This window comes from Brachionichthys hirsutus, chromosome 8, assembly GCF_040956055.1.
Source record: "Brachionichthys hirsutus isolate HB-005 chromosome 8, CSIRO-AGI_Bhir_v1, whole genome shotgun sequence".
In the NCBI taxonomy this organism is placed as follows: Eukaryota; Metazoa; Chordata; class Actinopteri; order Lophiiformes; family Brachionichthyidae; genus Brachionichthys; species Brachionichthys hirsutus.
Genome location: NC_090904.1, coordinates 5,326,469 through 5,344,117, shown reverse-complemented (window position 1 = coordinate 5,344,117; position 17,649 = coordinate 5,326,469). Strand labels below are relative to the sequence as shown.

At 39.5% G+C, this 17,649-nt stretch overlaps 1 protein-coding gene across 1 annotated transcript in view; it reads right to left on the bottom strand.

Annotated features, from left to right (window-relative positions):
• Positions 1 to 2,593: 2,593 nt before the first annotated feature.
• Positions 2,594 to 17,649, bottom strand: part of iars1 (isoleucyl-tRNA synthetase 1) — a 31,561-nt gene continuing 16,505 nt past the window's right edge. The window contains exons 19-33 of the mRNA XM_068742972.1: positions 17,118 to 17,238; positions 16,354 to 16,445; positions 15,648 to 15,725; positions 14,682 to 14,803; positions 12,791 to 12,893; positions 12,435 to 12,518; positions 11,658 to 11,832; positions 11,324 to 11,436; positions 11,069 to 11,164; positions 8,115 to 8,291; positions 7,811 to 7,931; positions 7,523 to 7,648; positions 5,598 to 5,744; positions 4,948 to 5,100; positions 2,594 to 4,236 (exon numbers count right to left, since the gene is read on the bottom strand). Coding sequence (XP_068599073.1) covers positions 4,154 to 4,236; positions 4,948 to 5,100; positions 5,598 to 5,744; positions 7,523 to 7,648; positions 7,811 to 7,931; positions 8,115 to 8,291; positions 11,069 to 11,164; positions 11,324 to 11,436; positions 11,658 to 11,832; positions 12,435 to 12,518; positions 12,791 to 12,893; positions 14,682 to 14,803; positions 15,648 to 15,725; positions 16,354 to 16,445; positions 17,118 to 17,238 — 1,791 coding nt within the window. The 3' untranslated portion in view covers positions 2,594 to 4,153. The remainder of the gene's footprint in view (positions 4,237 to 4,947; positions 5,101 to 5,597; positions 5,745 to 7,522; positions 7,649 to 7,810; positions 7,932 to 8,114; positions 8,292 to 11,068; positions 11,165 to 11,323; positions 11,437 to 11,657; positions 11,833 to 12,434; positions 12,519 to 12,790; positions 12,894 to 14,681; positions 14,804 to 15,647; positions 15,726 to 16,353; positions 16,446 to 17,117; positions 17,239 to 17,649) is intronic.

Here is a 17,649-nt window from a genome sequence, read left to right as displayed (position 1 = left end):
ATATTGAAGTGGATTTGACTCACAGGGCAGATTACCACTTAATTTTTTCTTTTTTAAAGAGTATAATTTATTTGCATTTTTGCTGCTAATGCTAAACTGGGAGGGAGCTGCAGCTGTAAAGAGAGCTGCTTGTTCATGGGGGTCTAAAGTCTTGGACAACTCTTTTATGAAGTCTCGAGGAAACTTTGGTTGTGAATTCACACTATATGAATAAAAACTTGATTTCAAACCGACATGTAGACCATAACTTGAAGCTATATTTTTGAATGTTCTTGACAATTGAAAATAAAACACAAAAACAATCCAAACTGGTGTAAGATTATACCTACATGCATTAAATCGCCTTGCTGTATTGAGTGAAGATGGCGACAGTAGGGACTGATTGTCTGTGTCTCTGTGGAGATGTGTCAACCAAAACACCTGAAAGTATTTCTGAATTGATGATTAATCGTTCACCATGCTTAAATTAATTCTAATAAAATACAAATAATTGACAGATGGAACCTGTAGACCTGAGAAACGTTCAAAAATGGGTCATTACAGTTCAGGATTTTAATAATACTCAAATTGCTTGTGCACAATTTATTTTAATTATTCTTAAAATATTAACTACTAACTACTTAGAGTCACACTGTAATGAGTGGAAATGAGAAAAAAACTTTGAAAATAGGTCACCTAATTATATCAACAAATCAGTCTTCAAAGTCTAAACAGGTAATGCACCATGCTTTATGCACGGCATGCATAAGACAGATGTGCAAGGTAACGATCTAACTGGTTGCACCCTTCGCCTCTGTTCCACTGCCGATCTGCAGCACACCGCATGTCACTGTGGCAACGAGAGCAGACAGAATGGGTAGCAACAGTGTGTCATTCCTGCCGGCAAATCTCACTGTGAATGCCAAGACATCTCCCAGTATCACTGACTTCTCCTTTGACAGCAATCTCCTAACAAGCATGGCAGGGACAAACCGAAATGGGACTACAGCAACCAGACTGTAAGGGCCTTTTTGAATAGGTGCAACTGGCAGTACTTTGACTAATTAACCTCAAACAAACAATAGAATTGGAATTTCTGTAGCCTTGCAATTTCAACTTATTTATATCTGCCAAAGCCTACCGGCAATGTGCATTTATTAGCCTCCCAGTTAATTGGCAGGTCTCCACCATGTAGCTCAAGAGAAGCTGCAACATATGTTATTTTTGGCAGTAGGTTAAGAATCTGATGAGGATTTAATTTATGAAATGATCCGAACATATGTTACATTATGTAACGCAGATACGCGAGGCTGTGTGGACATGCTGGCCAACAGAAAATGCTGTTGATGCCATTACTTAACTTTCAAAGGCATAAGATATAGCCTAATGTAGCCTGGCAGAAAATACAGCAAATTATATGTAACACACACACACACACACACACACAGACACACAGACACACACAAAGGGTATATCGACTTGAAAATTTGGAGAAAGAGAGAGACGGGGAGTTAAGGGAAGCCACGTGGCAGTGCTCCGGGAACAGTTTTTGGGGTCTTGCTCAAGGGCACCTTAGCAGATACCAGCGCACACTGATCTGACCTTGATGGGGCGGCAGTGGCGCAGGTGGTTGAGCGGGTCGCCCTATGATCGAAAGGTTGGCGGTTCAATTCCCGGCACCCGCACGTGTACACTGTTGTTGTGTCCTTGGGCAAGACACTTCACCCACATTGCATGTGTGAATGTAGTGAGGGAGTGAATGTCGGTGGTGGTCAGGAGTGATACGTTTTAAAAATACACATCTACTCCGATTCAACTTACTTTTCATGGTTGGCGTATATACAGATACCAAGAACAACTTAGAACCTTTTGATAATGATCCAGATCACCATGTGGACGGTGTGACTCCAATGAGCTGCTTTTCAGAGGTTTGCTCTCCGAGTGCTTTTCTAGTTAGTGGTTTACATCTTTCTGCAGGAGCCAGCTTGCCGAGGCTAAACTGATTTACTGGGAGAGGTTTAGATTTTTCCATTGTGGAGCTGACATTTACGTGGGCAGGCCGGAAACAACACCTCGTCGTCAACATCCCTGGAAACACAACAGGTTCTTGTCCTGCCTTGTGGCAAATCATTTGTTCTCTTACTGAATTGAGTTTGTTGTCTGCTAATAGAGTACACTGACAGGCGTCACGCTCGCCTCACTCATGCAGCATACTGTATTTACTGCGACGTCGATGGACAGATGGGTCAACGACCTGCTGTCATACCTGGGCCACGGCGTGCAGGGGCAAAAACAAAGTAGCAGGAGCAGATGGCATCGAGACTGACGAGGGGAGATGTGTGTTAAATATTTAACTAGTGAGGCAGCACACTACTGCCCCCCCCCCCTTCAGCAGGGGGAGGTAACCACCGTCACACTAAAGTAACTAAAGTGACACTGGTTATGGAGATGCTGAGATTCAGGATTTATAGAATTGACTGAGATCAAAATATAAACATGTTTCCTCCTCGGCCATCATCTCCCCACTCAAACAATCTAACAACAAAATAACTCCAAAAACTGGGAGATAAGTCATGACAAAATTATATGAGACAAAAACACAAACATTGTACTTGTAGACATTTATTTGCTGTAACAGTATTCTTAGAATATCTGTTGGTGGAACAAGTTTCAGATCGCTGGGCAGCTGTGAATCGTGGCAGTAAATGATTTTGCAAACGGCAATTTCTTAACAACCTTGTTCTTGCACTTATTTATCTTATACTATGTAATTTTATTTTTATATAGACTGGCAAAAACATGCACGTCAGCAGCACAATGTAAAGCACGTGTAATCTATAAAACTCACCCCAAAATATCAGTGTACTCTTATTTTGTGAACGCATTACTTGAAAATTATTCTACAAAATCCAACCTCTGTCTCAAACGCATTGAACTCAATATTTTCCTCATTTTTTTGTTGATTGATGTTTCTATTCTGGGATTCATTATAGAAACCAGGTGAAAATTATTTCAATTAACCCGATTTACATTTTATTTTATAAATAGTGCGGTGTTCAGAAAGTCAGGTCATTGATAATATGAAGAAAACAGATGTTAGACAGGTGGCCTTCATGTCAGGATAAAGGTAACCGATGCTGCACATGCTGGCTGTGCATTTCTTAGTTTATACAGTACATTTTTGAGTTTGTAAAGACAGATGTCAACACTGCCATTTTTTTTTAACATATTTCTTGACTTTCATTAAAATACCATTTATTGGAGGGAATTTGGCATTTATACACCTTTTTGATCACACTGCTATTATTTTGAACTCAACCGTAGGTTTATTTGTTAATTTCCAAAATGTGCACTACAATAGGTGAACTTAGTTTCCCATATTGTGAGTCACTGCAATAACTCCTCTAGAATAAGATCACCTCAAATGACTTGAAGGAAAGTAGATTACATAATTTTTATCTTTGGCACATTAAATTCATCAAGTCTTTCCTTAATATTGACAGCAAGACAGGTTAGATGGCTTTCTAATCTTTATTTGCAAAAGTTTCTGAAACATGAATAAAGAAAACGACAATACTGAATATTTAAATTGAGCTAATATGAACCTTTCTTTGTGGTGTAGTCTACTATATTTTCCATCATCTATTGGAGCTTTTCAGCTATTATGTATATTAATCATTCTGTTCCTGAAAATCATCCAATTTCTACTGATTAAATAATGTAAATGTGTTCTTTGTGCAGGATTAATGTAGCCTAGCAACACATTGCGCTTTCGTATAAAACCTCACCTGGTGGAGAATAAAAAAAGGGCAAAAGTAAGAAACAAGGAACACAGCAATTTAGGCTAAATACGAAATTTAATTAGAGCTATCATCCAATCTCGGAATGTGTTGGAGCACATTAAAATCTCTCTAGACATTTCTAGGTATCGATTACGTGCCCAAAATAACCTTTAGAAATCTCAAGACATGGGTGATAGTGACTGCATGAAGAAACGGTTGAGAACTGTCAGAGAAGCTTTGCATCGGGATTTTCAAAATGATCTCATTGAACGACAAAATATTGTGACATAAATCCACTGAAGATCAAAGGGGCTAATAATTGGATTTCACTGGTAAAACACAAAACTGAATCCAGGGATCCTGCAAGGCATCGTAACATGGCCTCTATGAATTTATGCTTCGGCTGTTGTTGGAAGAACCCTGACAAAAACTGTTTTGGTGTCAAGAGATTTTACAGATGAACTGGCTGTCAATTCTGAAAAGGAAAAGAGACAATGAAATGATTACTATGTACACATTAGGCTAAAACTAAACATAATGTTTTTATTGCAAATGTCTCTTTTTGGCTTAACATAACTGCTGAATTGGTTATTAATTTGTTATTCACCTCTTACCCTGGAATTTAATAAAAAATAAAGAATTAAATAAACAATGATTTAAATAATAACAAAATATTCAATTTGTTCCAAATTTGATCAAAAGCACCTCTCTGACTATTCAAATAGTAAATCAACTTTCCAATTTTAAATATGGGGTCACAATTTTCGCAAATCTCCAAAGTTCAAAGATTCTCAAATTTAGAGAGTAATTTTATGAAATGTATTTTTATATTTTTTTTAACTACCGGTAGTAGTAGCTTATCCATAACAGCCTAATTAATTAACTTTCAGTTTGCAACTCTGAACAAGCAGACTCGTATCCAGTGCATGGTAACTGATTAAATATAGCACCTATACTTAAACGTGTCATGTGACCACCAAATGTCCTCCATGCTTCTAAACTCTCAGAGTAGGCTACAAAAAAGCATAGGTTTGTTATTTAACATTGAAAATTCACTCAATAATTGTTACAACCGATCTTTCCACTAATCGTTACACCTCTACATTATAAGAAGGTAAAAACTGATTTAAATAAGAACATACCTGCCAATATCTGCCCAGAACTATCTATTATATTATTATCTTACCCTGGGTGAGATCCTGGTCCAGGTAGAGCTTCAGGCGTCTGCCGCGTAGGCCAAAGACCTTGGAAACCTCAGACATCAGACCTGAGAAGTCCAACACATTCTGGCCCACCGGGTTCGCCAACAGGAGGGTGCCCACCTCGCCCGTCTGGCACTCTGGTGGAAATAGGAATAGCACTGACGACATAGACTTCACACTTACAAATTAAAGAAATGCTTGCCAGTATGCTCGTTTATGAATACTGTGGACAAGTTGGGCATGTGGAAATTGAGGAAAAAGAGGAGGAATAATGGATTAAAAAGAAAGTATGTTCGAAATTGTTCTTGGTATCTTCATGCACCAATGATTCACTTTTACATTTCATGGTTGGTGTAGAAAGATACTAGGAACCAATTAGAACCTTTTGATGATGATCCAGATCAGTATGTGGATGGTGTAAATCCAATTACCGGTACAAGGGGACTGAGCAGCTTGGCGGAGGTCTGCGCTCTCTGAGTGCGTTTCCAGTTTCCTCTAAAAACTGATGAAATGCCCTACTGGTCATGTGCTGGGGTTACACAAGTAGGGGTTGGAGTGAAAACAAGTCCACCAGGAAATCAATGTCAATCTGTGTCCCTGAAAGAGAACCAAGTCAAGTGTGTGCATTTCTCACCAGACGGTTGTGCATGGCAGAGCAGCAGGTTCACATACGGACACAAGAGGGTGTCTCTGGTGGGAGCGAGATCAGGGGTGGAAGAGCCTGAAGTCGCCAACAAAGTTTGACCACTCAGAGCCTGAAGATCCGTCTTGCTGGTCAACTCTGCAATGAACACACAAATTAGACAGAAGCTCAGGCTGATATGTGCAGCCTCCGACTCGTGTTATGTAGGCTGTTTACAGCTGAGGTCACTCTGCTGTAACAGTCACATATTTGCAAATGGACGCGTACGGAAGCATCTACTGGGCCAAACTTGTAACAAAATGTGGGAAAAAACAACTACTACTTGATTGTATTTCTGGCACTTATTATTTTCCTCCATTAATATCTATGGAGAAGTGATTTTGAGATTTGTCCGTACATTTACAAATTTGGATTTGGCGGTTTATTTATTTACAAATTATGTGCATGCAGACATTTGCAAGTTTCTGCACGCAGTCAGAACTCCCGGTATTAATCTGGAGATGCATAATCTTGATTACAAATCTGATTACACAGCAACACTTCCCAATTCACATTTGCAAAGTACTTTTGCTACAAAAGTGTGTGCAAATGACTGGCTCAAGAAAAACATTCACTCCACATTTTGTGAAGGGTTTATTGTTGAGGCAGAGAAAAATCCGATTTCTCCAGTACATGCTCATTTTTCATTTCTCTTTCTCTACAAAGAAAGCAATTTAAAGTACATTTCCTGTGTTTCTATAACATTTCACCTGTCAAAAACAGACTCTGCACTAATGCAGATTAATTAAACTGAAGGAGCTATGTGGATCAAGCGTGCATGAGGAACAGTAGCCTGTATCAAAACATATTACAAAAACTAATGCAAATCTAAACTAACTAAAAAGGTGGAGAGGAAACTGTTGCATTTATACATGGATTGACTCTGATCTTCACAATTATGCATGTAAGCCCACACAAGTCACCCCCCCACCACCCACCAGAATAGCTTCCGTTAACACTTGCATCCACAAGGTCATTTCACTCTCTCTACAGGTTTCTCTCTGCTATATTGGCTTTGAAATTATGTCAAAAAGTTCAAGCTGTGTCTGCAAGTTCTTTATATTGTGTTGTGTTGTGCTGATGTATCAGTGCTCATATTGATGATTAATCAGTATTTGAAAGGTCTTCGTGCAGTAGGCCTCAGGTGGCTCACTGCCGTGATGTCAGTGGGAAAAGGGCAAAACTCAGTGACAAGGTTGTTTGAACCTTTTGGTGTCTGAAATCATTAAATAATCAAGATGGAGTGCAAAGCCTATGAGATTTGTAAAAACCCGCATTAGATCATGAAAGATCTTGTTGGCAAGACTGAGATAATTTTTGTTGGATAGTAATTGTTCAAACTCTCTGCTCCTTAATCAGAAAGTTAATTGTTTGGACCAATTTACGGCATCCATAATGTAAGGATTTTGGCAATTTGACAGTACAATAAAGGTTTTGGTAAGAATAAGCAGATTAATTCAACATATGCCATCCTCTTTTACTACATTCTATTTTAAAGGATAACAGGTAAGATGCATGGAATGTGTTTTAGTTTAGTTAACAGCCAGAAACCTACATGGATAGACCAAATACAAAAACAAAGAATGCAGAAGGAACAATTTTTACTGCACTAAATAATTTTTTTAAGGCCCGAGTTATGTTTAACCTGACTCTATAGCAGTGATAATGAGAAAACTGCATTACCGGTATTTGACCTTGACGACTCATTATGTTTCATGACCTAAGAAGAGCTTAAACTCCCCACTAGACAGGTAGAAAGGAAGAAGCCTCTTGGAAGAGGGGAGCAAACCTTCCTAACAGTAAACAGCAATCCAGCTGCTTTAAATTCAACCTTCATGTACTACAGGAAACTGCATTAGGTCAAAGCCATTTCTCACCTGTCTCCCCGTTGAAGAATCTTAGCTGGGTGCCACTGATTTCAAAGATGGTACTGCTTACTCTCTGCATTTTGTCGAGGTCGAGCCGGTTATCCGCTTTGGGGTTCTCCAGCAGTATGACCCCCTCTGCAGAAGAGGATTAATGATGTAGTTAGGGTGTAGTGCATTCCTATTACTTCAGTGGAGAGCAAATCACATTACCTACGAGGAACTTTTATGAACAACTGAAAAGGTCAACACATGTTAAAGGCTTTCTTTATGGAAAGCCACTACTTCCCTATCAGCTACCTTGTTCTTTATTTTTTAATTTCATCCTGAGGTTCACATAGTTGCATGCCGGTCCATTTAGTGGAGCCCGTGGGGCTGAAGATCCCTTTGTTATGGTTAATTCCAAGTCTGAGCCCTTCAGCTGGAATGAAGAAAAAGAAGTTCATAAAGGAAACAATTAAATAAGAATACTGAATTCAGTGTGATGATAAAAAATGTTTTACCAATTCCAAAAGGCTGTGGTGCTCAACATCTGCTTGTTAAACTGAACTTATCAAACTGGATAAATCAATTAATCTTCTCCACCTAAGATACCAGATCATACCTGGGTCTTTTCTTCTATGATGACACTGGCAGTCTTGGGAACAGGGTAGGGCAATAGTGGAGCCTTGGTTGTAGCAAAGATGAAGTCAAGATGAGCTTGAACCACAGAGTCCAAGTACTCCCCCTCTGGCTGACAGCAGTAGTGCACAGTTATCTCATCCGATGGCACCAAGTGGCCCTGAGAGACAAAGGAACAAAGATCAGTACCGGTTAACAACATACTTGTTTAACGCCGACTCAGAGTTACGACAGGCTTTCTGAAATGTTCCACAGCGCACTTTTTGTCATCTTTATATTTATATATTTATTCCCTCATGTATCACCTCGACCAATGAGGGTCAGAGGAGCGCTTGTGAATATCCATTTTTGGATGAGATTGTTTGGAGGGGTGAGGTAAACCAAGGAAGATGATTAAGGTCCGAGGAGGATACAGGTTCAGATCTGGATTTTAGATCACTGTTTGAATTTTTACAACATAACAAAACTGAGCATTTATTTTACTAATACCATGAAAAAGATCATATCAGAATCAAAATCCCCAGGATTAACTCATGTTCAACCAAATTGTATCCAATTTCTGGTTTATAAACTTGATCCTTGGAGTCTTTTCATTTTACACTATGGTAATGTAGGGACGCATAGTGCTGCAACGATTAAGTAACTGAGATGAAGCACATTCAGGGTCATTAAAATGGATTACATGCATCTTAAAAGTAATAAACCATATCTACATGAAAACTAAAACTAGAAACGCCATTGTGTAAGATGTTATTTTTATCACTTATAATAAACATGATTCCAAAAGTTCGGAATAGGTTTCCATGGTCAAGGAATTTGCCGTTATTACATATTTTGGCATGAGGCTGATGTGAGTAAAGCAGTCGTGATGGTAAATATACTGTTACAGTACCAGCAGAGGTAAGTTTGATAATTTTTACCTCTGAAATTTAAGTGGACCTTATGTTACAAAGGTAAATAAAGTCTGAGAGCCCCGAGTAGTGCCTTTGATATGTAAATGACTACCTCACAGAATGTTTCCAGAAACGAACTGTTTTTATAGAATCAGAAATACAAAAAGGAAATACTCTCCATGAGTAAATAAATATGTAAATAATTCCCTTCAAAAGCTTTTCATTATCTTAAAAGAACAAAAACAAAAATAAAGTCAGAAACAGGAAATTACCCAGAAGAAGGTGCCTTTGATTAAAAAAATGAAACGGCAGACAAAGGAGAGAGCGTGAGGGATTAGAAAGTTTAAAAAATGACAGCATAGGAACAAAAAAAGGCTGAATGGAGAGATTTATTTTATTGAATAAAAGCATCTATTTTGTCACAGCATGCTGCAAGCTTCCTCTAACCTTGACACATTCCAATATATTGATCTCATCCTAATCTGCAGTGTGCTGCTGAGCAAGCGTGAGCACAGCAGCACACACACACACACACACATTTACCGTGTTGTGCTCAGTCACACTTCAATTAAGCATGTGGATCAAGGGCAGAGGAATAACGTTAGTTTCATACAGTGGAGGACGTTTTATGGGCTTTTCCTGCCAAGTCAAGGTACTGACTCTACCCTGAAAGAGCTGGCACGGTGTGTGTGTGTGTGTGTGTGTGTGTAGGACAACGGTACAGAGATCTCTAGTTTGTTAACTTAAAAATAAATGCCGACCCATTTCTCAATCCTGTTTTTCTCAAACACAATGACAAAAACCACACACGGACACCCACAAATTACTACCAAACATGGCAAAAGAATTTTAAATAAATTAATTCTCATCTCCGTGGTGGAAAATTCCTAACAGATCACAGTTTGAAACAACAGGAGGAATTTAGCATGGCTGCTAGCCAGCGCACGCCGCGGCTATAGGGGACGGAAAAACTGTTTGCTGCTTGTGAAAACAAGGGGCCTGTTGGCTAATCCGTCTTTACACCCCAGACCACTTCAAAGCTCCAACAGCAGAATCAGAAAGGGGCCAGACTGTAATTACGATTCCATTAAGTCTGCCTTATGATGGAGAAACTTCTAACTGTGACGCTACAGTGGAAAGATTTCAAAACGGCTCTGGCAGAATTACCATGGGATATAAAGAGCAATGGGGGGGGGGTGTACCATAAACAATTGTTTGATGGACGTTGGAAGGTGAGAACTGTTCGAACTCAATTAATTAATATTTTGACGTCAAAAACAAGAGAACAATGTTCAGCACACTGGTCCTTGTACTAATGACGTGTCCCTGCCTCCTCCTCCTCCTCCTCCCTCTTAGGAGCCCTGGCAACCAACGACATTCAAAAGCACTGCCTGTGTGTGTAGTTCCAAACTGAAGCAGACGCAGGCCACTTGACTTTGTTCTATACCATGCTGGGTAACATGCCGAACCAAACCTATTGTCCTGTTTTACTTGAGCAAAAGACAAAATGTTCTCATACTGGTAAAGATTAATTTTATTTCTGTGATCAGAGCAGGTGAACTACTGTTCCCATCTCAGGGTCAGGGTTTGTATGTCTCACTCATTACAACTTTGATTTAAATCTGTCTATTCATCTAATAAGCAGTGTGGTATTTTCGTCAATGTTACCAACAGATATGGCCGCTTCTGTCAGTCTGCCTCAGACGAAGTATGGAATGAACGAATAATGCACAATGTAAAGCGTCTTTGAGTGTCTAGGTTAGCGCTATATAAAACCAACGCATTATTATAATTATTTGTTAATAAATGCATTTCATACTTATTTACTTTTCTTTCCACTGCTCAACTGTCTCACCTTAATTACGATCCAACAGCCCTGAATGTCACCCCCTCATTATGACTTCAGCGGCACATCCTGTGTGCTCTGATTCACGTACTAGCAAATTGTTTTAAATGCGTCATTAGACACTGGATTGTAAAATTCATTAGTGGAGTGCCACTCGTGTTTCCAGGGCTAGTAGCAATCCCGAAATAATTGTCCCACCTTCTTGCGTAGTTTCTGAATGCGGTTGATGACCTCTCGGGCAACCCCTTCATCCAGCATGGATTGGTCCGGGGAGATATCCAGCAGTACCAGAACCTAAAAGATACCAGATACAGGTTAATAAGTTGTAGCTACATGCTGAACCAATGACTGGACTCATTGTTAATATTCATAAATAAAATAATCATGTATTACATTACACATATTTTATTTACCCCATCTTGAAAGTCTATTTCAACTAGAAGATGAACTCACTTGTGAATCAGAGTGTGCTTCATACTGTGTGGCTGAGTCAGAGCTCTGGTCGAAGGTGTGCATCAGCCTCAGGTCGTCCTCATGGAGCTCATGGCCATCCACCATGATGGATCCTTAAAATCAATAAAAAATAAATCATAACCACAAAAGGTAGGGCTCACCTTCATAAGGTAGTATTCAAGAAAATTAATCCTTTCACAGAAAGATAATTTAAGAATATATCACAAACTATGTAATAACATAACTTTAAAAAAAAAAGTGCACCACTGTTTTTTTTATATCTACCTTGTGTTATTTTACACACACAACCATACTATTAGACAAAGAGAAATACCGGTCTTCTGGAAAGCCTCCAGCTGCGTGCTGGTGAGCTCCTTGATGGAGGCAGTGACAGCTTTGAAAGCTCCTTTCAGTCTCTTGCCTAGCACCATGTGATCTGGCTCAGCTCTCAGACGAATGCCATACTTGTCCTTCTCTGTTGAAAGTGTCAACTGGCGCACATTAAGCTCCTGAAGGACGGAAAAAGATAGAAGCTTTGTCTGAAGGGTGTTTACAACTGTACGCAGGTTGATCTGCTCAAGACTGAAGAGGAAAAGAAAAAGGCTCATTCTTGCATTTTGCATTCTGGTCCACACTGGTGCCGTGCAAATTACCTAATTTGAAGATTTACTTGCTAACTTTCATACTCCTGTGTGAAATGCAAGCTGAGAGAGCAACTTGAAGCTTTAATGATGCATAATCATAATGCTTATGCATGCTGGAGACGAAAAACACCATGTCTGGCTGCACTCTATCTGATAAGAGGTTTTGTGGCACTCAGAGTGCATCAAATGTAAAATAACTTTGAGGGAATCTGCTTCAACTCCTTTTTAAATGAACCAAGCTTGGAAATGTTAATGATGGGTGATGATCAATACGGTGTGTGAAGAGGTATTACTGTTGTAGAGAAAATACAGTGGCTCTGAGGTATCAACTGGGTTGAGCATTATCTCTATAACTCTTAAATATATAACAGTAGCAATCATGGCATTATAAACAAAACAAAAATGGAGAAAGATGAGAAGAATTGCAAGGTTTGCCTTGAAACGGAAGAGCAATACTGTTAACTTACTTCTAGGATGTATTTCTGCAGGGACTGGATGTCTTTCAGGGCCTCTGGATCCTGGTGAATAACCACCACCTCCTTCAATGGGTACTGAAATAAAAACGGACATTAGACTTGGACAAAAGCTCGAGTCTCGAAGGAACAAAAAAGGTTGATGCAATCAACATGACAAATAACTTGAATTCCTCGTACAGTCCAAAAAATATTAGATCACAACCGAGACATTGTTTCGAAACAAACCTCATGCATTTCAGACAGAAAGCCAATGTCCCGACGTGCAAAAAGCTGCTACCAGCAGATACATCCTATGTTTTAATTTACTGCACCTCTGAAGTGAATGAACATATGGGGAAAACGCTCACCTTGACAGGCAAGGTCTTCCTGTCTCGGATCACTCTGCCCAGTTCAATCACAGACTGCATTTGAGAGACGGCGCTCTCAATGCGCTTGTCAATTAGACTCTCCCTGAAATGCAGAAATGAGAATACTGATAATCACACTAAGCAGAGTTACAATGCTACACTGTCAACTCATCAATTTGGGACGTGTCAAAGTGTGACTTTCTCTGCCGCTCCCCTACCTGGTGAAATGATTGCATTTGGAGAAGGTGTCGGGTAAGCTTACAGTAACAAACATGAAAAATATTGAAGAGCCACACTATAGATGCCTTTAATTGAAGACATTTTTAAAAAGTTTCTTTTTTTTAAGTGCATAGCTGAGAAAAAAAACATTTTTTTCGAGTACTAAAACCAAGTAAAAATAAAATTCCCACAATAGCAAAGGCAGCCCTCCAGTATATGGAATGTGTACTCAAAGTTCTTTGTTTCTGAAACAAAACAAGGAGAATGAAAAAGTGTACAACACATAATAAGGTGTGTTATGCATGACAAAAGGCTCATATGCTTCTACGAAGGCTAGTGTTGTGTAGTAAAATCGATGAGTGAATTGCTGAAATAACTCCATTTTCATTATATTCATACATGTTATTATTGACTGATGAAGTATTTTTTAATTAAAGAAAATGAATGATTAAGTGTGACTACAGTAGTAACTACATGAGTTCAGGACCACGAGCACCACAGAAGAACTCAGAAACTGTCACTAGGTACACAAAGACCATCGCCTCTGAATCCAAGTCGAGCTGCACAGTGCCTGATGACACGATAGTGATATTAGCTCCACCCTGCATGTATGTGCACAATGACTGCTCTTTTACTCCTGTGGTGTTTTTTCCAGAGTGCGCGCACTCAATAGCAGAGTCATATGCGAGAGGAGACAATGCAAGGGGCAGCCAATCATTTAGTGGCCTGATTGAGGAGCAGCTGTTCCCTCAGCCTGATTTCGAGGGGGGGGGGTGGGTAATCCCATTCTACACCAGAGCAAATCAGAGCAGCATTTGAAGAAGCGGCACAAGAGAGATTATTAACTCATTCAGTGCCAGCCGTTTTCAGATCAGCCATACACTGAATGCCAGCGGTTTTCGCTCATTTTGCCCTATATTTGAAGAATCACAGAATATTATGTACTGTGGGTCTGTGACAATGGAAACACTGAACCTACCAAATGAAAGATTCAAGTCTCTTCTTTCATCAGGAAAAAAAAAAGTGCTTTCCAGTCTTTTTTCGTTCTGGAATTATTGGTCATTGAAGAAAGGCAGAATTCAATTTCAAACCGAATTGAAGTCTTTAGATCTCAATTGGCAGTGAATGTCCGGATTTAGATTGACGTCAATGGCATTTAATGAGTTAACCTTTTTTTTCCCCCTTTCATTTTCCTAAATCACATTGAACTAAATAAAGTAATAATTATGTGATAGTTAACAGAGGTGTAATTAAGGTTAAGAGTTTATTAATTCCTCCCAGGCATTGTAAAACTTATCTGCCACCAAGACACACATTTTACTCCGAGTTAATTGAAGTCGGACTTCTAACTTTTTAAAACACCTTCAGCGCCCTGGACCATCTTTTTATTGTTTATTTTTTTTAATTTAAGGAATGTTTTTGTCATAATTCCACCACTGTCCTTTGTTAAGCTCCCTTCCACGAGCACCAGTGGTTCAAGGGACTATACATGATGTTTTTATTGCATTGAAAATGTGGTGATGAATTTATTTTCTCCATTAAATATGTATTCTTTTAATTATTAAATAAATATATTACCATGGATAGTGACAACTCCTAAGGCATTTTCTTATGTAAGTGACATGAAGTAATCCTTATAATTTAAGCTTCACTGAGTGATTTTTTTTCTGACCTGACTTGAGGCAGCATGAGATAGTGAATGCTACTGGCGTCCTTCTCTTCAACAGAGGCAGGGTCAATGAGTTGACGGAGATTTTGGTACATCATCTCTGTAATGAAGGGTGTGAAGGGAGCCTGAGGGGAAGAAGCAACAAAGGCAACGAAACCCAAGAAAATGAAAGAGGATAATATTATTAGATTCCCTGTATTTACATTTCCATAAAAATCTAAAACCCAGTAGCTGCTATTAATTCAAGATAACGTTTTCAGTAGCTCCTCTTCACCTCAAAATTATGCAAATGTTCAAACAAAATAGTGCCACAGTAAAGTTACTTCTGATGTGCTTCTCTTATTTCCACCATGGCTAATTACTGTATTTTCCAGACAATAAATCACACTTTTTCATAGCTTGGCTGGTCATGCGATTTACACTCAGGCGCTACAAGAAGCATACACATCAAACTACGTGTGAATGCTACATAAAGCAGACAACAAACTACGTGTGAATGCTACATATGGCATAGACAACAAGCTGACTCGGTGTCCAGTATTTTAATGTGCTTCCTTTTCGATTGTTGTGCGAAATAAAATTCCCAAAGCGCGCCTTATTTATGGGATTTCTTCATGATGCATTTATTGACCAATGCGACTTATACTCTGGAGCGACGTATAGTTTGGAAAATATGGTAATTAGCGTACTTCACAGCTGATCTGTATTGATCTGGTTTTGCCGAACTGGCTCTTGGCGCGTTTCTTTGCTAGCATGCCAACATCTTCAATGTGTTATAAATAAAAACTCCTACATCTCATGCATTATTTATTGCCATGTATGCTTGCAAACACAAACAAACACACATTCCATAACAGCACAATTTATTTGTGTCTTGCATGCACCAAAGTAAAACCTTACTGCAATATCCTCTATTCTCTCTCAATAGAAGCCATGCTTACACACACACACACATACACAATGACCCACCATTAGCCTGCACATGGAGAACAGCACACTGAAGAGGGTTTCCAGTGTCCACAGGCAGTCCTCTGTACCACTCTCTCCCTACAAAGATCACACAACCATCAATGTGGTACATAGAATGACATATGTGTGCTAGCAGGCATCACTAAATGTATATCTGATTCACTGCTTTCATCCATAAGAAGGTCACAAGTCGTGCTGGATCCTATCCCAACAGTCTTCAGGCGAGAGGGGGGGGTACACCCTGGGCAAGTCACCAGTTCATCGCAGGGCCACACAGAAAGAGAGAATCATTCATACAGTCACATCAGACAATTTAGTGTAACCAATATGCCTAATCTGCATGTGTTTGGAGGTGGGAGGAAGCTGGAGAACACGGTGAGAACCCACGCAGGCATGGGAAGAACATCCTCACAGATTCGACGCTGTGACCTTCTTGCTGTGAGGCAACAGCCCTAAAACGGTGACACCCGTGCTGCCCTACTTCACTGTTTCCATTCCATCAAATTAGGAATTTCACAAAACAGCAACCAATAAAAACAAAAAAAAATTGTGTGTGTTGACACCGGTGTCCCAAAACTGCAAAAATTGTGACGTTAGATCAGACATGATAGATCACACCCTCTATTATTGATGAATGTGGGGAAAAAAACGGATATAAAAATCACAAAAGTTCTTTGAGGAAAAAAGGAAGAAAAAGAAGTCTCACCTTCAGACGGCGTCTATTGGTCCTGACATACCAGTTGGTCAGCATGTCGACAAACTTGACCAGGCGAGGCACCACAGTGTACAGGCGGTAAGCTGCATCAAGAAACAACTGTCAGTGTGTTCACTCTGGAAAGAGAAACAGCATGAGAATGCTGCCAGAGGCCAACACTACATGATACATTCAACACAGCCAGGACATCTTTCCAGTGTCTCTTCACTAATTCTAACAAATGCAATTACACCAAGCAGCCACACAAAGGAGGCCATGTAGTCAAAGTCAACCTAATGCACCAATCTAATTCGGTCTATTCAGAATTTCAGACTCGTTATATATGTAGTGAAGACAAAGGAATTCGAACTGTGCATATATATCAGCAAATACAGCGCATTAACATACACAATTCAAATAAATATTTTCAGTGGAGACCAATTATACAGAAGGCACAGGGCTGATACAGGGCGTCATCGTGCGATTCAAAGACGATGAGCAATTTAAGTTGAATCAAATTCCAAAAGCAGTCAAACTAAAATATGTTTTAATGCTTTGGCCAATAAGCTGATCCTGACAGAATTCTGAGATTATGTCAGAAGTAAATCAGCACAATAAAGCTGAAGCCCAAAGTTAAACCTTAATCTACTAAACACAAATCCCGCTTCACAGTGCTGGTGTTAAATGGGATGGGGTTTTAAGATATGTGGTTTTCTCTTTAACAACTGTTCATATCAACAAGAGTCCCTCAAAAAAAACCTCTGAAATTGTCTCACCATCCATCTCAGCCCTGAAGAACTTGATGAGGGACTGTGTGAAGGACTGAATCCACTTGTCCATGATGTTGTCACTCTGCTTTGCTGTGTTTTCATTGTACAAGAACTGAATGTCATCCTCCTACAACACAAATATACACACATAAAAAAACACTTCAAACTTCCTGAGGTGGGGTGAACGGCTTATGCTGGTACATCTGTGAGCAACGAACACCAACTTGCTCAACACATATGCAAGCACGCTCACAAAAACACACACACACAGTTGTATTGTGTAATTATTGTATGCATGTGGTCATTTATCTCATCGTTATTTGTACATCAGAACAACTTTCATTCAATCACCTTCAGCCACTTATCCGAATTCAGGTCGCAGGTTAAGATGGCTCTTATCACAGTCGGCTACGGGGCACAGCCCGAAATAGTCACTAGTCCATCGCAGGGCAAGACAAACACCCCACTCACGCGCACATTCACACCCAAGGACGATTTGGAGTGACCAATTCAACGAAGTTACACATATAAAAATAAT